General features: G+C 60.2%; 3 protein-coding genes across 10 annotated transcripts in view; 2 read left to right on the top strand and 1 right to left on the bottom strand.

Moving 5' to 3' along the window:
• The window catches only part of LOC119564866 (immunoglobulin superfamily member 1), a 999,687-nt gene that overhangs the window by 182,136 nt on the left and 797,615 nt on the right, over positions 1–19,936 (top strand). The gene's annotated exons all lie outside the window — the stretch shown is intronic.
• Positions 1–19,936, top strand: part of LOC119564865 (immunoglobulin superfamily member 1) — a 798,058-nt gene that overhangs the window by 123,257 nt on the left and 654,865 nt on the right. The window lies entirely within an intron of this gene.
• LOC114022638 (suppressor of cytokine signaling 3) lies at positions 379–6,178 on the bottom strand. Of its 3 annotated transcripts, none has more exons than XM_037888314.2 (3): positions 5,664–6,178; positions 3,814–3,848; positions 379–1,819 (listed from the first exon to the last, which is right to left on the bottom strand). In XM_037888314.2, exon 3 carries the CDS (start codon positions 1,732–1,734, stop codon positions 1,108–1,110), a length of 627 nt encoding a protein of 208 aa, XP_037744242.1. In that variant the 5' UTR covers positions 1,735–1,819; positions 3,814–3,848; positions 5,664–6,178; the 3' UTR covers positions 379–1,107. The 3 variants fall into 3 exon arrangements, with proteins under 3 accessions (XP_037744242.1, XP_037744241.1, XP_043390623.1); XM_037888313.2 differs by having other exon boundaries at positions 3,745–3,848; positions 5,664–6,177; XM_043534688.1 differs by lacking the exon at positions 3,814–3,848.

The following is a 19,936-nucleotide window of genomic DNA, read 5'->3' as shown; positions in this document are numbered from 1 at the left end:
AGCCGGAGGGGGGGGGGGGAAGCAGCTGGGTTTTTTCCTGAACCGTGGAGCGACTTTCAGTAACTTTGCTCCCCTGAGTCAGCGGATGTGGTGCCAAGAGCCTTACGGGAACAGCCGGGCGCGGAAGGGGGTCAGGACGGGGTCAACTCTAGATGCAGCAGCCTCTGGGGTGGGGCCGGGGGGGGCTGTTTACAGGAGGATCCCTCAACCAGCACTGAGCTGCAGCCACTGCTCTAGGGGGCACCAGCCCGGCTCTGGTCCCAGGCCTGGGTCTTGGCTGGCTCATGGCTTTTCCCCCTTAGGGTGTGGGGGCTCTGAGGGGCTGCCCCTGTATCCCCCGGGTCCCAGGCAGCCCCAAAGCAGTGGCGGGAGGCAGGATGCAGCAGACCGAGGTTTATTCTGTCCCGATGCAGCGGTACAAGCCCACGGCCCAGCCCGGCTGGCGGTAACGGGGCCACGAGCGCTCCTGGGGGGAAGACGAGGTCCGTGAGGTTGGCGGGATGCCCTCCAGGGGATGAGGTGGGAGCCCCAGCACGGGGCCACGGTCCGCTCTGGCTCCTCTGGCTATAGGTGGGATATAAACCCCATGCCCTCCCCAGAGCTGGGGAGAGAACCCAGGAGTCCTGGCTCCTAGTCCCCTCCCTCCAATCGCTAGATCCCCCTCCCCAGAGTTGGATAGAGAACCCAGGAGTCCTGGCTTCCAGTCCCCACCAATTCCTGTGTCCCCCTCCCAGTTCTTATCCTGGGTCGCAGCCCTGGCCCAAAGAGCCCCATCCACTCCAGGCCTTTCTGCCCCTCCAGTCCCATCTCCCCCACGCTCCGGAGCTGCCAGGGGGCTGATGCCAGTCTGCCCCACCCCCACCCCCGGTCTCTCCCAACCCTGAGGTGTGGGGCACAGACCCCTTCCCTGGTCTTCCTCCCACTGCGCTGGAAATACCTGGGGTGTCCCAGAGGGGGTCCTGCTCTGGGGTTTCCTCCCCTCCCCCACGCATTACGGGCGGTGCCCTGGACTCCCCACCGCCTCCCATGAGCCTTGGTGGGGGTCCCCCCTCGCTCCTCTCCCCTCCCGCTGGGCCGACAGTTCGGTAGGGCCCGGGGCACGGCCCCCTAGCAGCGCAGGGAGTTGCGCAGGGCCCGGGGCACGGGCAGCCCCTCCAGATCGGGCCCCCCCGTCCCTGCCCGGACGCTGGCCCGCACGGCCCGCCGGCACAGCTCCTGCAGCGAGGCCACCTTGCAGCGCAGCGGGCGGGCCAGCGCCAGGGGCTCGGGGCGGCTGCCCTGGGCCTCCAGGTAGCAGGGGGCCCCCGGGTGCCCGGCCCGCCCCAGGTAGTGCTCCACCAGCTGCACCACGCAGGCGAAGGCGGGGGGGCAGGGGGCCCCCGGCTGGGTCTCCAGGTGGAAGGCGGCCCCCTGCTGCTGGATGCGCAGGTTGGTGATGCCGGCCCCGGTGCGGAGGCTGAGGGTGAAGAGGTGCCGGTGGTCGGAGGAGTCGCGGACCAGGAAAGCCCCCGGCGGGTGGGGGCTCAGCAGCCGCTTGGCCTCCGCCCCCGACAGGCTGCCCCAGTAGAAGCCGCTGGCCTCCAGCCGCTCCAGCGCCGTCTCCACCCGCTCGAAGTCCCCGCAGAAGCTCCGGTAGCGGTAGGAGGGGCCGGGGGGCCGCGGGGCGGGGGGCCCACTCATGGCGGCCGGGGGGTCCGGGCAGCAGCGCACGCAGGGCCAGCACAGCGGGACCATCGCGCTGCCCAGGCCGGATTCTCCTCCCCCCCCCGCCCACCCTGCCGTGTCCTCCGGCTCACCGGGGTCCCTCCCGCGGGATCATCTGTGGAGAGAAGGGGGGAGGGGGGTCAATGGAAAAGGGGGGGGTGGGGAGCCCGGGGCTGCGGGTCGGGAGTGAGGGGCATCTCAGGGCAGGTACCTGCAAGTTCTCGCACAGAATCGAGCACGGGCTATTAACACTCCTCACGATCTAACGACCCTGGGGCTGGGGAGAGAACCCAGGAGTCCTGGCCCCCCAGCCCCCCCCGCTCTAACCACTAGACCCCACTCCCTTCCTAGAGCCTGGGAGAGAACCCAGGAGTCCTGGCCCCCAGCCCTCCCCTGCTCTAACCACTAGACCCCACTCCCCTCCCAGAGCCTGGGAGAGAACCCAGGAGTCCTGGCCCCCAGCCCCCACTGCTCTTACCGCTAGACCCCACTCCCCTCCCAGAGCCGGGGAGAGAACCCAGGAGTCCTGGCCCCCAGCCCCCCTTCTCTAACCAGTCTAGTATTGGAATCACCTCCAGGTGTAGAGGGGTGTGTGTACACTTACTTGTGTGCTGGGATTTCTGTGCAGGACACACACACACACACACACAGCGACAGAGGTGCACACAAGCAGGCTCAGACACACACGTACCCCACAGAAACATACCCTTAGAGTCACCTACAGCATCCACCACACACACACACACACACACACACACACGTACACAAACGTCACACTGTGGCCAGCCAGCAACACACAGCAAACTGCATCCCATACAGTTACACACAAACACACACAAAACATACACACACACACTCCCAGAAGCACCTCTGCATACCAGGGATATACACAAAGTTATGTAGATACACACACATAATCACACCCCACAGAAGAACATACCTAAAAATCTATGGTGTGTGGGTGCGCGCCTGCCACCCCGTGCTGGAAGGGATGAGCTCTGAACTGTGTGTGTTTGTATACACACCATACACTTAAGACACACCCACAAAATATACACACAAACAAACCACCCCCACATCCACACACTTATAACACATTCCTCAGAAACCCCATCGCGGATCTACACACGCAACATATTATTCCATATAATTATACACACACACTGAAAAGACACCTGTGCAAACACAAGCATTCACAACAACCCATACACACACCCTCTCACACACGTATAACATACAAATGCACACAGATATGGTAAACACAAAGACAAATATATATCTCCTGTGTGTCTGGTTTCTTTGTGTACATTATACACAAAGCATGAGAGGCATAAACACACACACATTATATATATATACACACAGAGAGGAGTGTGTGGAACACACTCATGGACAAAACATGTGTACATTCACACCAACAAAATATACAAACATACTCATAACATATACAAACAAAATGTACACCCACCCACTCAATCCTCCCCTCACAAAATGTACACACACAATCCTCCCCTCCCCACACAAGATGTACACCTGCACACACACACAATGTACAAACACACAATCCTCACACAAAATGTACACACAGTACATACACACACTTCTCCCCACACAAAATGTACACTCTCACACACAGTGTACACACTCACACACATACAAAATGTACACCACATACCCACACACACATACCCCCCCACAAAATGTACAGACGCACACACCTCCCCACACAAAATGTGTACACACACACACAAAATGTACACACTCACACAATCCTCCCCACTCAAAATGAACACACACATACAAAATGTACACACACACACAATCCTCCCCACAAAAAATGTACACGCACACACAGACAGACACACACTGCACCACAAACTCTTCTGCTCTCTGCCTGCCGCTGCCCCAGCCCAGCAGCCCCAGAGAACAGGGAGCAAATCCCACTTTGTCTGTGTGTGTGTGTGTGTCTGTGTGTGTATGTGTGTGTGTGTGTGTGTGTGTGCGCGTGCGCCTGTGGGGTGGGGGCAAAGGGGAACAAACATTTTAAGGCTGCGCCAAATTCACTCCCTGCTCCAACTTCCTCCAGGAAACCCTGAGGCTGGAACAAACCTCCAGCTCCGGGGGAACAGGAACTCTTGTTGGGCCTAAAAAACAAGAAACCCGGCCGGTAGATTATTTCAAACCAAGCTCTTATAAAAAACCTGACCCTATGAAATGAACAAAGGGCCTGAGCTGCATCGTGCTCCACGAAATCGGGGAGCCCAGTTCTGGGAACCCTTTTCCTAACGCTCATGCAAACCCTCCCGGATCAAAGCCTCGAGCCTGGCACAGATTTCCGCACCCGCTTGGATTTGTCCCATTGATTGCAGTGAAACACACTCCCGCACGTCACTTCTTCGGATGTACCGGGGCCCAGAGCCAGTGTGACGGGCACCCGCGGCCCGGGCATCTCAGTGTGAGCCCAAGTAACTACACTAAATGTCAAAAAACCCAACCCGTCAACTGGCCCCAACTAGCAAGTGTGAAAAACCGGGACGGGGTGGAAGGTAATAGGTGGGGATATTAGACAAAGCCCTGAATATCGGCATGGTCCTTATAAAATCGAGACATCCAGTCCCCCATAACCCCAAATAACTAACCTAAAACCAATGTTAAAAAAACCCCAAACCAGCCCAGAAACTGACCCCAAATAACTAACCTAAAACCAATATTAACCCCCCTGCCCCCAACCAGCCCAGAAACTGACCCCAAATAACTAACCTAAAACCAATGTTAACCCCCCCACCCCCAAACCAGCCCAGAAACTGACCCCAAATAACTAACCTAAAACCAATGTTAACCCCCCCACCCCCAAACCAGCCCAGAAACTGACCCCAAATAACTAACCTAAAACCAATATTAACCCCCCTGCCCCCAACCAGCCCAGAAACTGACCCCAAATAACTAACCTAAAACCAATGTTAACCCCCCACCCCCAAACCAGCCCAGAAACTGACCCCAAATAACTAACCTAAAACCAATGTTAACCCCCCCACCCCCAAACCAGCCCAGAAACTGACCCCAAATAACTAACCTAAAACCAATGTTAACCCCCCCACCCCCAAACCAGCTCAGAAACTGACCCCAAATAACTAACCTAAAACCAATGTTAACCCCCCCCACCCCCAAACCAGCTCAGAAACTGACCCCAAATAACTAACCTAAAACCAATGTTAACCCCTGACCCCCAAACCAGCTCAGAAATTGACCCCAAATAACTAGCCTAAAACCAATGTTAACCCCCCTGCCCCAAAAGCAGCCCAGAAACTGACCCCAAATAACTAACCTAAAACCAATGTTAACCCCCCCACCCCCAAAGCAGCCCAGAAACTGACCCCAAATAACTAACCTAAAACCAAGGTTAAAAAACAAACCCCAAGTGTAAACTGACCCCAAATCAGTCTGATATTAACAATTAATAATTAAGGAATGGCAGAATTAAAACAGTGGCAAAAAGAGACAGGTCAGGAGGGTCCAAGGGGAGGTGGGGGAGGACAAAAATTGCCCTTAAAAAAAAAACAAAACCCCGTGAAAACATTAAAATAATCCCTTTAAAGCAGGCATTGGAAAGCTCTTCCTTCAAATCAACCAGCCCCCAATTTCTCCCAGGCAGGCCCCTCTTAATGCGGATTGTTGTTATCCTCATTAACAGCCCCAGCTCCTTGGAGCAGGGAGTTGGGTGTTGCTAAACGTACCCTAAAGTCCCATTGTCTTGCCGGCTGCTCTGCTCCATGGGGGGCAGGGGGCAGCGGGGCAAATTTGGGGGCAGTTGTGCCAGGGGTGCCCTAGGTCCAGGGCCCCGCCCCCCCCGGCGGGCAAAAAATAAAAACTACTTGCAAAATCCCCTGGTGGTAGTTTTTGTGAGTGTCTGCCCACGGTCGCTCCCGCCCCCCCAGAAATAATGGCCCGTTTTAACTCACCCCTTTCTGACCCCAAACCAGTCCAGATTGATGCGATTTCGCTCGCCGCCCGTGTAGACCTACTCTGGCGTGATGGGAAGGGAAGCTATTCCTGGAGTCCTCGCAGGGCAGGGGAGGGGGGGGGGGGAGGGAAACAAAGCAAATCAACTCCACTCCCCCAAGTCACAGGAAAGCCTCCCCCTTGGGGGGCACATCCTGGCCAGGCAGCCGGCCCCCCAATCTCCCGGGGGGGGGGGAGGGAGCAGGGCCCCTGGAGAGGGGAGCTGCCGGGAAGCCGCGGTAGGCACCGCAGGGGGAAGGAGGAAAAACCACTTTCCCTTTCGCCCAAGCAGGAGGCTTGGATGCTTCGGGAGTTGTGGGTCTGGGGCGGGGGGGGGGGGGGGGGCCGGCACAGGAAAGGTCTTTCCCCCTCACCCCCCCCCCCGCCCAGCCCGGCCCCTAATCTCGTCAATTTCACACCCCACCCCACCCCACCAATTCAGGCTGAAATTGACACGCGGCCAGAGTCTCTCCTGGCTGGACTGGGGAGGGGGGGTGTATCCTGGGGTGGGGGTGTGGGGGGGTGTCTCATATTTATTTTTGTGAATGGGCCCCATCCCCATCCCATTGGCCACAGGGGGTGCTCGGGGCCGGCTGGCTGGGCTGTGATTGGCAGGCGGAGCTGGGTTAACCCCCCGCCCCCCCCCCAGGCTCAGGGTGATTCCTGGAAGTGTGCAGGGCACTGTTGGTAAAAGGGAGGGGATGTTCGCCGTGGTCCCTCCCCCTCGCTGCCTGCACGGGGCTGAGGGACACCGGGGGGGGGGGGCAGGGCTGGCTTTCCTCCCCTTTCCCTCCTGGGGGGGGGGGGAGTCCCGTAACCCCCCGCCCCCGCCAAGAAACACACAGCCCAGGCGTTAACCCTTCCGCGCAAGCACAGGGGACGGTCACAGACCTTCCCAAAGGCTGGGAGCGGAGCTCGCCCCCCCCTTCGTCTGCCCCTTCCCCCCCACTGTCCCCCCCGCGTCCCCCCGACCGCTCCCCTCTCCCACCTCCTTCTCCCCTCCTCCGTCTACCCCTTCCCTCCCTGCCCTCCCCTCAATCCCCCTGCCCCGCCGCCCTCCCCCACCTCCTTCCCCCTCCTCCTTCGTCTGCTCCTCCCCCACCACTGCCCTCCCCCCCGACGCCCCTGCCCGCTCCCCCTCACACCTCCTTCCCCCTCCTTCTTTGTCTGATCCTTCCCCCCCAACTGCCCTTTCCCTCTGAGTCCCCCCGACCCGCTCCCCTCTCCCACCTCCTTCCCCCCCACCTCCGTCTACCTCTTCCCTCCCTGCCCTCCCCTCAATCCCCCTGCCCTGCTGCTCCTCTCCCACCTCCTTCCCCCTCCTCCTTCATCTGCTCTCCCCCCGCCCACTGCGCTCCCCCCCCCCCCGGACTCCCCTGCCCGCTCCCCTCTCCCACCTCCTTCCCCCTCCTCCTTCTACTTTGTCTGTGCTTTCCCCCTTTTCTGTTCTACCCCTCTCCCTTTGTGTCCTTCCCCCTCCCTCTCCCTCTTTCTTTCTTTCTTTCTTTCTTTCTTTCTTTCTTTCTTTCTTTCTTTCTTTCTTCGCACTTCACATTTTTCTCTTTCTTTATCTCATCCCTGAAGCCCCCCCCACACACACGGGGGTGGGTGGGGGCAAAAAGGGGTCAGTCTCCCTGGCCCATCCAGGGCTCCACTAAACCACCTGGCGGAGGAGAGGGCTGCGCATTGTGGGTGCCCAGGAAGCGGGGCTGAGACCCCACAAACTCATTACACACACGAGTCACCCAAGAAGGACTTTTGGTATCTACTGATCTAGGGCTGGATCTCAGCTGGCACCCCCTACAGGGAAGAGGCTTCCTGCCCCATTCCCCGCCCCCCTGAGCCAGCCAGTCCCTGGACTGTGGCCAGATGGGAGCTGAACAAGGGATATAATGAAAAACCATTTAAAATCTGGGGCCCTGCTGGTGCCCCCCGCTGGGGGAGGGCACCCCTCCAATACCAGCCACTATCCCCCCACCTCCAATGGAGCAGCAGGCATAGTGGCCCCTGTGCCCCAGAGAGAGAATCTGGGGGAACCTCTGCAGAACCCAGGAGTCCGGAGGGAGAATCCCTGCTATCCCCCCCACTGAGGTTCGGCCACCCCTGAGGTATTGGGGAGTGGCCAGGGGGTGTCAGGGCCCTGTGGTGGAGTAGGGAGGTTGACAGATGATTGACAGGTGTCAGTAGCACCTGGCTGGGTGCTCAGTTCTCCCTGCTGCCTGTTCTCAGAGCCAGGTCCCGGGGGTCCTGAGCCCTCGCTGGGTCCCCTCCATCGCCGGCCCCCGGATGGGGGCTGGATGCCTGAACACAGCCCATGGCCCTTTGCTGGGAATTCACCAACTCTTGCAACCCTCCCCTGGGGCCAGCCGAGAGCCCTCACCCCATGGGGCAGATGGGGAAACTGAGGCACTGAGAATGGATTTGTCCACAGCTGTGGCAGAACTGGGCTGAGAACCCAGGAGTCCTGCCCTCCCACAACCACTATACCAAGCTCAAACGACTAGACCCTGCTCCCCTCCCAGAGGTGGGCATAGAACCCAGGAGTCCTGGCTCCCAGCCCCCACCCCCATCCTCTTCTCTTTTTCCCCTTTCACTCCTTGCCCCCCTCCCTTCCCCACGCCATGTGCAGGAACCCTGCCCACCCCCCACCCCCCACGGCAGGTTCCCCTTTGGCTGCAGCTGGTTGGCAGTGAGTTCATTTCATTTCCCAGCCTGAGTGACACACACAGAGCCCCAGAGGACAGCGTGCGAGAGGGACGCCCCATCCGGCCCCAGCGCAGGGACTGGCTGGCTCAGGGGGGCGCGGAATGGGGCACAGGGCCTCTTCCCTCTGGGGACGCCGGCTCCCATCTGGCCCCAGCACGGGGACTGGCTGGCTCAGAGGGGTGGGGAATGGGGCGCGGGACCTTTCCCCTCTAGGGGGCGCAGCTCCCATCCGGCCCCAGCGCGGGGACTGGCTGGCTCAGGGGGGCGGGGAATGGGGCATGGGGCCTTTCCCCTCTAGGGGGCGCCAGCTCCCATCCGGCCCCAGCACGGGGACTGGCTGGCTCAGAGGGGTGGGGAATGGGGCGCGGGACCTTTCCCCTCTAGGGGGCGCAGCTCCCATCCGGCCCCAGCGCGGGGACTGGCTGGCTCAGGGGGGCGGGGAATGGGGCATGGGGCCTTTCCCCCTTTGGGGGCACCGGCTCCCATCCGGCCCCAGCGCGGGGACTGGCTGGCTCAAGGGGGTGCGGGGCCTTTCCCCTCTAGGGAGCACTGGCTCCCATCCGGCCCCAGGGCGGGGACTGGCTGGCTCGGGGGGCGGGGAATGGGGCAAGTGGCCTTTCCCCCTTTGGGGGCACCGGCTCCCATCCGGCCCCAGCGTGGGGACTGGCTGGCTCAGGGGGGCGGGGAATGGGGCACGGGGCTTCTCCCCTCTAGGGGGCGCCGGGCCTGTCCCCTCTAGGGGACGCCGGCTCCCACCCAGTAGTGTTGTTCCTGTTCTGTGGCCTTCACGCTGGGTCTCAGTCCCTCTCCCAGGCGTCTCCCTCCCACCCCCCAGGCATGACACCCCGTGGTGCCACCTGTCCCCCGTTCCACCCCAAGAGAGAGGCCCAGTCCCAGAGGTCCCTTCTGCCCCTTGCTGCGGGTGGGGGTGCATTGGTGGAGGGAGGAGCTGTGTATGTTGCTCTGGGTGGGTGTGTGTGTGGGGTGCTCCAGGCCCACTTACCCCCCTGGCACACACAGTCGTGGGGAGGGGAGCCCTCCCACGGGGTTTCTGGCTGGCCCGGTGTTTACAAGCGGCTGGTTCCTGGCAGAGGCGAGATGCCGGTAAGGCCGCCGGCTTCCTAGCAGCCCTTAGCGGAGGCACCCGGCAGAATGCTAAACAGCAATCACAACAAAGGCCGTGCGCCGGGGGGGGGGGGGGGGGGGGGGGCTGCCAGTCGCTCCCCAGAGCCCCCCCCCATTGCCATCAAAGCACCCTCCCCCCTGCCCACGAGGGATCTCCACCCACTCCCCTGTTCGGCCCTTGGTGTCGGTGCCACCTGGCAACCCGGAGCTGAGGCCTGGCAGCTCGGTGCGTGAGTGGGGATGGGAATGGGTCTGCTAGAGCAGCTCCCCCACCTCTGCAAGGGCCAAAGGGGGGGGGGGGCTGCCAGGGGGGATGTCAGAGTGCAGGGCGTATGTTTGTGTGTCCCGGCTGCCCCCTGCTGGAGGGAACCAGGAATGCCCTGCTCTGTGTCGTAGCCCCCACGCTGCTCCCAGCTAGCGGGGATTCCCCGGTCGGCCCAGCGGCAGGGCCCGGGGCCCCTGTGGGGAAGCGCCAGGCGGGCGGGGGGCTGGAGCGCCAGGTTACACTGCTTCCGGGCCGGCCGTTCTCTCCTGCCCGTGCCGCTCGGCCAGCTCGGTCCCCGGGCCCGTCCGGTTCGCAGCCATCGACTCTCTGGGTGGAACAGCTGCCGCACCCCACCCCAGAGGCGTCACGTCCCGGTGCTGGGCGAGGGGTCCCTGGATACCCAGCTCCCCCACTCCACCCCAGAGTGATCCCACCTCCCCCAGGTGAAACACACACTCCCGGCGCGGGTACAGGGGGGCTGCAGGGTGCCCGGGGGGGGGGGGGACGGTTTGTGGTTCTGTGTTTATTACAAATCTGGAGATTAACAGGGTACAAAATAACACAAACAGCTGCCACGGCGTGTCCCCTCCCCCTCCTGGCGCTGAGCCCTCCTGGCCCCCCACCCATGGGGCTGGGTGGGGCAGCACCAGCTGGAGGGGGGGCTACGGGGGGGGCTATAAGCCAAGCCCGTTCTCTGGGGGGGGGAATCAATCTGTCACCCCCTGGTGGCCGCCGCTCCCTGTCCCGTCGCTCCGATGACTCCCCCTGGGTTCACGCTGTGGGGGGCGCCCCTGCACCCCCGGCTCACGTTGATGGCAGGACGGGCTCGGGGGCAGGGGCCGGACCCCCCCGCTTGGCCTACAGCACCTGGGTGTCCACCTCAGCGTAGGTGAGTCCCTCAGCGCCGGGGTCGGGCTCCTGGGGCTGGGAGGGGAGAGAGGCACCGGGGTGTGTGTGTGTGTGTGTGTGTGTGTGTGTGCCAACACCAACCCACACACACCAGACTATTCTGATCCCAGCCACTAGGGGGCAGCGATGCCCCCACAGCTCCGCCCCCCATGCACAGTTGCTTTGACATGCTCTGTCCTGTCCAGCAGGGGGCTCCTGAGAGCTGCTCTTCCCCCTGCCCCCCAGGGAATCCAGGAACACCCCCCCCTCCCTGCCCGCTCACTCCAGCCCACAGAGCCCCATGGGGCAGAGATGAGGGAAATTCCCCCACCCTGGCAGCTGCCCCCCATGGAATTCGGCTGACCCTCTGCAAATCTCAGACAAATGCAAGCGTTTGCAGGATGGTTTGAGGGGGTCAAGGTGAGCTTGCGGGGTGCAGGGTCAGGCTCTTATTCTCTCTGTTCTGGGTCTCCCGCCCCTCTCGTGGGGGAGCCTCGGTGCTGATCCCCAGCTCCGGTGTCTGCCCTGAGGGGGCACGGGGGGGGGGGGAGGGTGAGAGACCAGGCAGAGTCTGGGGGGCCAGCGTCAGAACATGGCTCTAGTGGGACCTTTGCAGGGCTGGATGGTGGCTGGGCGGGGGGAGGCTGGATGGTCCATTGGTGCTGGGGGGGGGTGGTGAGGAGTGGGGGCCACTTACTAGGACATCCAGCTCCTTTCCTTCGCCGATGAGGGTGTCTGTGGAATAGACACACACACACACACACCTCGGTGAGTGGCTGGGTCCAGATCAGGGCCCAGGGCCCAGCCCCCCACCCCCATCTGAGCCTTTTGCAGGCTGGCCAGCCTGCCCCCCAGCTCACTGGGGTGGGGCAGGGTCACTAGCCCCATGGTGCAGCAGGGGAAACTGAGACACAGAGTGTGGCAGGGGTGCCCCCAAAGGTACACAGTGAGTCAGGGCTGCACCCACATCAGCATTAACCCCGCCCCCCCCAGGACACAGCCCCTGCCAGGGGACACCCGCCCTTCCCCCCTGCTCCATGGCTGCCCCCTCATGTGTGACTTACAGTCGGTGGCTGCAGCGTCGGACTCCCTACTGGGAGAAAGAGAGAGAGAGATAGTGACAGAACCCAGGAGTCCTGGCTCCTAGCCCCCCCTGTAGTAACCACTAGATGCTACTTCCCATCCCGAGTCGGGGAGAGAAACCAGGAGTCCTGGCTCCCAGCCCCCCTGATCTATCAATTAGACCTCACTCCCCTCCCAGAACCCTTCCCTCCCAGAGCCAGGGAAAGAACCCAGGAGTCCTGGCTCCCAGCCGCCCCCAATCTAACCATTAGATCCCACTCCCCTCCCTGAGCTGGGGAGAGAACCCAGGAATCCTGGCTCCCAGCCCTCCTGATCTAACCATTAGATCCTAGTCGCCTCTCTGAGCTGGGGAGAGAACCCAGGAGTCCTGTGTCGTGGGGCAGGTAGATCGGGGGTGGGGAGCAGAGCTCTGGTCTCACCTGCTCTGTCTTGGGTCTAGTGCTTTCCCTGCAGGGACACGAAGCAAAATCGTCCATGAGTCGACCTGGATCCCCATGTACCAGCCCTGCCCCTCAGCCCTATAGGGCAGCTGGTATGGGGGGCCCAGGAGGGAGTCCCACACACCGCTCTGCCCGGGGAGCCCCGCCCCCTCCAGCTGCGGAGCCTGGATACCTTAGAGACAGGTCCCTGCCCCCTGCAGCACAGCGCCCCCTAGTGCCCCCATTGCCCTTCTTACTGCAACACAGCGCCCCCTAGTGCTGCCCATGGGGTTTGGGGCCCGCTCTCACTGTAGGGTGACCAGATGTCCCGATTTTAGAGGGACAGTCCTGATTTTGGGGGCGTTTTCTTACATAGGCTCTTATTACCTCCCACCCCCTGCCCCGATTTTTTACCCTTGCTATCTGGTCACCCTCTCTCACTGTCAGGGGAGGGCATCCCCTGCTGGGCCCCTGCCCCACCCCCTGGGGCCTGTCTCCCATCCAAGCCATGACCCCTTCCCAGCCCGGCTTAGCAGCGGGTTTAACCCTTCCCTCGCTGGGCGGGGCACTCACTTCCTCGGGTGCTTCTGGAGCAGAGGAAGGCCAGGAGGAGGAGGAGGAGGCCGGCGGCTGTCGCGCTCACCCCGGCCATGATGCGGCGGGTCAGATCCGGTGCTGCGCTTGGTTCCGATCCACCTGGGAAGCAGCAGCAGGCCGTGAGCGCCGTGAGCGGCTGGTTCGTTACCTGCTGCCCCAGGCCCTCCCCCTCGAGGACCCAGGGACCCACAGCAGAATATTCTGTGGGGCTAATGGGGAGAGGGGCAGGAGCAGAGGGGATTCTGGGTAATAGTGGTCAGGGGGTTCCCTCCCAAAGGCAGAGGGCTGTACTGGGGTGGGGGCAGGGTGTGTGTGTGGGGTCTACCTCAGGCCCCATGCTTGTGAAGCCAGCTGGGCCCAGATCCTGCATCACCCGCCCCCCTGCCCTCGGGTCCTGCCCCTGTCCTGGGAATTTCTCAGCAGCTTCAGCTCACTTCTGCATAGGAATCATATGGGTGGGGGGATGGCAGTGGGAGGGGGCTTCTGGCCGGAGAGGGCGCTTTGAGATCATTGGGAGAACCGTGCCCTGGTGAAGTGATCAGCAGCGGAAGATGTAACGGTGCTGTCATTGGAACAGCCATCATTAGGTTCCAGAGTCAGCAATATGTCACTCTGAATCAGTGGGTTCAAATGTTAACACCGTGTCTATCTGCATTCATAGGTTCCAGGGATAATGCCACACTGGGCAGCACCCCTGCGAAGGGGGATCCCTGCTTCTGAGCCATTCCCCAGGGCTGTCTGTAGACTCAGGCAGACAGACGGGATACACGGGATCATTATCCCCAGCGCCGTTCTCCAGGGGGATATGCACCGAGCTGTGCCCCACACGGGTGGCTTTGTGGTGCCAGTGGGCAGCATAGCAACCCAGTTTGTGAGGCCCCCGAGGTGGGATTGTTTCCAGGGCTGGTTTGATGTTGATTACCCCCCACCAGCCCCGGTACCTGGCCCCGTGCTGCCTGGGCAGGTGGAAGCCGGCGTCGTTTCTGACTGAGTCGGGTCAGTTCCCTCTGAGGGAATAGAACCAGCGTCTGTCGGGGCAGGGGACAGGGGTGAGAAACCTGGAGCCCTAGTGTCTGTGGTTAGTTATACGGAGACCCTCTCCTCCCCGCAACTGGCAATGGTGGCTTTTCCCCGGGCTGAGCCGACGTCCCTGGGGAGAGGACGTGACCCAGGGATTCAGGCTGGCTCAGTGGCCCTGGGATCCCAGAACGGGAAGGATCGGTCCAGTGAGACCCTAAGCACAGATACAGCCCCTGCCTGGAAACTGAAACCAAAATCATTACTGACTAGTATTAATCACCAGGAGCCCCCGTCGTGGACCAGCTGCCCCGTGTGCTCGGAGCTGTACGGACAAATGACACAGAGACGGTCCCTGCCCCAGCCAGGTGCCATTCCCCCCTGGAGTCACTGCGGAGCAGGTCTGGAAGCGGCTGTTCCTATTTCAGAGGAGGAACATCCCTGTGTCTACAGAGCTACAGGTGAGCTCGTCTGCCCAACGGGGCTGTATTGACCCAGGGGGCGCGAATTCCAACAGCCCAGACTCGTTCTGAGATCACCGGGGGGGTTGGGAACGACATGGAATTCAACATTTGGGTCCAGTTATCACGTAGACAAGGTCTTAGTCCATCTTTCTATCCGTCACCAGACGTGCTCCCATCTGTCCACCGCCCTATGTTCCCAAGGACCCACATCCCCACCGACCCGTGGCCGTCCGTCCCCATGGATCTGTCCATCACCCTCCATATAGAAGAACTGAACCCATCAGTTCTGTCTGCAGGGACCAGCCCCCTCCAAACGGCCCGAAGGCCCCTTGGGCATCTGAGCGGGGAGCCCTGTTCCCTGGGGGATGAATTGTTCCATTTCTCCCGCTCACCTTCTCCCGCCGGCTCCGTGGGGGGGTGGGGGGTCCGGCTGCTGGGGCCCAGCTGGGTCAGTTCCCTCAATGGGATGCAAACGAGCATGGGCTGGGATGGGGGAGGGAGGGAACCGAGCCCCGAGCCATCAGCCCTGAAACTCCAGCGGCTGCTGCCGCCCCCTGGCTGGGGAACCCCCCAGTGACTCTGTCCCTGCTCCCCACCAGGGCGTCCCTTCTGCTGGGTCCAGGGCTTCTGAGGGTCCGGCTGTGGGTGGGGCTGCGCGCGGGGAAGCCGATCCAGGACCCTCACCTGCTACCACCAGCTGCACAGGGTCGCTGGGCTCCAACCAGACGGGCGAGTCCCACTTGGTGCTATCTTGGCAGCTGTAGCTCCCTCCATCTCCCCAGTCTGTGGGACCCCCGGGGTGAGGCTGTCCGTTGCGGGGAAGCTCTCCCAGGCCCTGTCCCCACCAAGCAAATCTGGCATCTTTCCAGTGACACCCTCCCCCCCACATATGAAATGAATCTGGGGGGGAGGTTTCAGGTGGGGCATTCGCTTTGGGGATCTGCCCCCGTCCCAAGCAGACAGCCCCTCGTGGCTCCCCCCGAAGGCGGCTCCTTGGGCTGCACAAACCTGCTTCTGTGGGGGTTGATGGCGATTTCCTGCCCCCAGGACTGGTACCTGGTCCCGTGCTGCCTGGGCGGGTGGGAGCCAGCGTCGTTCCCGGCTGAGTAGGTTTGGTTCCCCCTGCGGGAATAGAACCAGCATCTGTCAGGGGCGGGACACAGCGGAGAGAAAGCTGGAGTCCTGGTCTCTGTGGTTGGTTATACAGGGAACCTCTCCTCCCCCCAAGCAGCAATTGCGGCTCTTCCCTGGGCTGAGCTGGCCTCCCTGGGGAGAGGATGGGCCCCAGGGATTAGGGCCAGCTCAGCACCCTGGGGATCCCAGAATGGGAAAGATCGGCCCAGCAAGACCCTGAGCGCAGATACAGGCCCTGCCTGGCTCCACAGCAGCCGGAACCAAAATCCTTACTGACTAGTATTAATTACCAGAAGCCCCTGTCGTGGGCAGCTCCCCCATGTGCTCGGAGCTGTACAAACACAGAGACAGTCCCCGCCTCAGCCAGGTGCTATTCACCCTTGGAGTCACTGCGGAGCAGGTCTGGGCGTGGCTGTCCCTATTTTGGAGGAGGAACGTCCCTGTGTCTACAGAGGTACAGGTGAGCTCGTCTGCCCAACGGGGCTGTATCGACCCAGGGGGTGCGAATTCCAACAGCCCAGACTCGCTGTGAGATCACCAGTGGGGGTTGGGAACCACACGGGATTCGTCATTTCGGATCCAGTTTTCACGTAGACAAGGTCTTAGTCCATCTTTCTATACGTCACCAGACGTGCTCCCATCTGTCCACCACGCTATGTTCCCAAGGACCCACATCCCCCCGACCCACGGCCGTCCGTCCCCATGGATCTGTCCATCACCCTCTATATCAGAGGTGGGCAAACCATGGCCTGTGAGCCACATCCGGCCTGTGGGACCGTCCTGCCTGGCACTTGTGCTCTCGGCCGGGGAGGCTAGCCCCCGGCCCTGCCCTGGTAGCCTCAGCTCGCCGCACCGCCAGCGCTCTGGGCGGCGGGGCTGCGAGCTACTGAGAGGTGTAGTGTGTTAAATTGCTCCCCGTAGGAATGTCCTACACACAGAGCACGAGGACTGGCAACTGTAAATCGTACACAGTACGTAGCACATTCCTACGGGGAGCAATTTAACACACTACAGGGTGTGACGAAGTGGGACTGTTCTTAATGTTTCCTCTGAATAGTGTGGGGGTGCCTCAGTTTCCTCTCGGCAGTTCTTAAGTATCTAGGTGGTGGGATAAGGGTGTATGATCATTGCAGAGCCCTAGAGGGCAGGTGTGTGTAGGGGTCTGGACACAGAGAATGGCCGACACCCTGTTTCCTGGCCACTGATGGCCTGGGCTCTTCCCCCCTGCAAGGTGAGAGCTAAAGGGTTGGAGAACAAAGGAATCAGGTGCTGTCATAAATATAAAGGGAAGGGTACACCCCTTTAAAATCCCTCCTGGCCAGAGGAAAAATCCTCTCACCTGTAAAGGGTTAAGAAGCTACAGGTAACCTCGCTGGCACCTGACCAAAATGACCAATGAGGAGACAAGATACTTTCAAAAGCTGGTTTCAGAGTAACAGCCGTGTTAGTCTGTATTCGCAAAAAGAAAAGGAGGACTTGTGGCACCTTAGAGGCTAACCAATTTATTTGAGCATAAGCTTTCGTGAGCTACAGCTCACTTCATCGGATCATCACTTCATCCAATGAAGTGAGCTGTAGCTCACGAAAGCTTATGCTCAAATAAATTGGTTAGTCTCTAAGGTGCCACAAGTACTCCTTTTCTTTTTTCAAAAGCTGGGAGGAGGGAGAGAAACAAAGGGTCTGTGTCTGTCTGTATGCTGCTTTTGCCGGGGATAGAACAGGAATGGAGTCTTAGAACTTTAGTAAGTAATCTAGCTAGGTATGTGTTAGATTATGATTTCTTTAAATGGCTGAGAAAAGAACTGTGCTGAATAGAATGACTATTCCTGTCTGTGTGTCTTTTTTGTAACTTAAGGTTTTGCCTAGAGGGATTCTCTATGTTTTGAATCTAATTACCCTGTAAGGTATCGACCATCCTGATTTTACAGAGGTGATTCCTTTACTTCTATTAAAAGTCTTCTTGTAAGAAAACTGAATGCTTTTTCATTGATCTAAGATCCAAGGGTTCGGGTCTGTGGTCACCTATGCAAATTGGTGAGGATTTTTATCAAACCTTCCCCAGGAAGTGGGGTGCAAGGGTTGGGAGGATTTTGGGGGGAAAGACATGTCCAAACTATGTTTCCTAGTAAACCCAGTTAAAGTTTGGTGGTGGCAGTGGGTCCAGGGGCAAAGGATAAAATTAATTTGTACCTTGGGGAAGTTTTAACCTAAGCTGGTGAAAGTAAGCTTAGGAGGTTTTCATGCAGGTCCCCACATCTGTACCCTAGAGTTCAGAGTGGGGAAGGAACCTTGACAGGTGCCCTCCTGGCCCGGGAGAGGGGAAAGCCCAGAGGAGGGGGGGGGGCTGGAGGGAGTTTCAGTTTGGGGCTGGCTGGGGACATGGAGTGAAGTGCAGATGTGGTTGTCTGGCTCACTGCCCTGCAGAATGGACCCAGCTGAGGGGTCTGGTTCTCTGCACCTACAAGCTCTGTGTTATACCATGTTCCTGTCGTCTAATAAACCTTCTGTTTTACTGGCTGGCTGAGAGTTACGTCTGACTGCGGAGTCAGGGGGCAGGACCCTCTGGCTTCCCCAGGACCCCGCCTGGGCGGACTCGCTGGGGGAAGCGCACGGAGGGGCAGAGGAGGCTGAATGCTCCGAGGTCAGACCCAGGAAGGTGGAAGTCGGGTGAGCTGTGTGTCCTGCAGACACGCTGGTCACAGAAAGGAGACTTCCCCAGAGTCCTGCCTGGCTGCGTGGGGAGCAGATCCAGAGCATCGCCCAGGGACTCCGTGACAACAGGTACCTGGTTTGAAGCTGCCTGTGCAGGTTGGAGCCGGCGTCGTTCCTGGCTGAGTCAGGTTGGTTCCCTCTGTGGGAATAGAACCAGCGTCTGTAAGGGACGGGGTGTGGGGATGAGGAAGCTCGAGCCCTGGTGTCTGTTGTTAGTTATACAGGGAACCGACGTCCCTGGGGAGAGGACAGGACCCGGGGATTCGGGCCTGCTCAGCACCCCTGGGATCCCAGAACGGGGAGGATTGGCCCAGCGAGACCCTGAGCGCAGATACAGCCCCTGCCTGGCTCCACGGAAACCAGAACCAAAATCATTACTGACTAGTATTAATCACCAGGAGTCCCTGTCATGGGCCAGCTCGCCCGTGCGCTTGGAGCTGTACCCTAGAGTTCAGAGTGGGGAAGGAACCTTGACAGGGGTGCTGCGGGGTGGCTGGTGCCTTCACTCTGTATTTCCTGGGGGACAGAGCTTTGAGTGCAGGGGACTTCACGCTGTGTGGTGCCCATCCCTGTAATGAGCGGGGCGAGGTCTCAGTCCCCACTTCTGGGTGTGGAAGGGAGCATGGGTCTGACAGGATCATCCCTTTGTGGGATCTGCACCCCTCACCCCCACCCATGTTCCAAGTCCTTTATGTGGAAATTCCCCCAGCTGCCCCATTCCCCACAGATACTCACGTCTGGACACCCCGCTCCACCCGGCCAGCCAGCAGCCTGGAAAGGAGATGGGCCATTAGGGACCAGATCCCAGAACAGCGGGATCCTACACCGTGGTCTCAGATCCCACCCCCCACACGCCCTGGTCTCACAACCCCCACCATGGGCACACGTCCTGGTCTCAGATTTCCCCCCCTCCCCATGGACACACGCCCTGATCTCAGATCCCCCCACCCCATGGACACAAGCCCTGGCTGTCTCCGATACTCACCAAGGAGGAGGACGGTGAGAGCAGATGCCATGACGGGGGCAGTGAGGGGCCCCTCAGCACTGCCGCCAACACCCCAGTGTCCAGCTCCACCGAGACCCAAATAAGGAACTCAGCTGCTAGCTGCTGCTACAGGAAGTCGAAGATGTCTTGTCTCTTCCTGCGTCCATCACATGTCGTCTCTAATCTGCAGGTGAAATCTAGTGCATTGAAAGTAAGCAGAGGTCCCTTCAAAACCCAAGAAACCCAGGGACCGTCAGCCTGGCCAAGCGTCATGCAGCTCCCAGCTTGTTTGTGTCTCTGTGAAGAGGGGGGACAGGTCACCCGCAACACACCCTGCAGCCTTGAGGAAGGTGCCTCAGGCTGAGAGCCGGGCGCCCACGGGGTCTGGTCTTCAATCTGCCACTGACCACGATTGCCATGAAAATTCCATCCCCTTTTCATTCTGGGTTCAAGCCCGGCTGATGGCCGATGTAGGTAACATTAATACATGATTGTGCAATTGAAGGCTGGCATTGTAATGGACCTGCATGAGGGAGCACAGTTAAGGTCGTTCAGAAAACCGTAACTGTGGCATTTCCTGGTGCTGGAGGGTTTGACTCTGCAGCCTTCCCTCTCAGCCTGCCAAGCTGCCCACCTGTGACATCAGCCGTGGCACCGTGTGAGGAGCAGGCGCGATGGGGGACGCCTGGGTTTGCTGCCCCGTGGGCCACAGCTGAGCAGTGATGATGGGTTTACACCATAACGCCTGGTTCTACGGGGCTTCTCTCAGCGTGTGAATAAAATCAACCAGGTTCAAAAGAAAACAGGAGGAAGAGAAATTCCATCCCAGGCCCCCAGC

This window comes from Chelonia mydas, chromosome 23, assembly GCF_015237465.2.
Source record: "Chelonia mydas isolate rCheMyd1 chromosome 23, rCheMyd1.pri.v2, whole genome shotgun sequence".
Taxonomy (NCBI): Eukaryota; Metazoa; Chordata; order Testudines; family Cheloniidae; genus Chelonia; species Chelonia mydas.
Note: the sequence above shows the minus strand (reverse complement) of the source record. Positions and strands in the feature narration are given on the sequence as shown.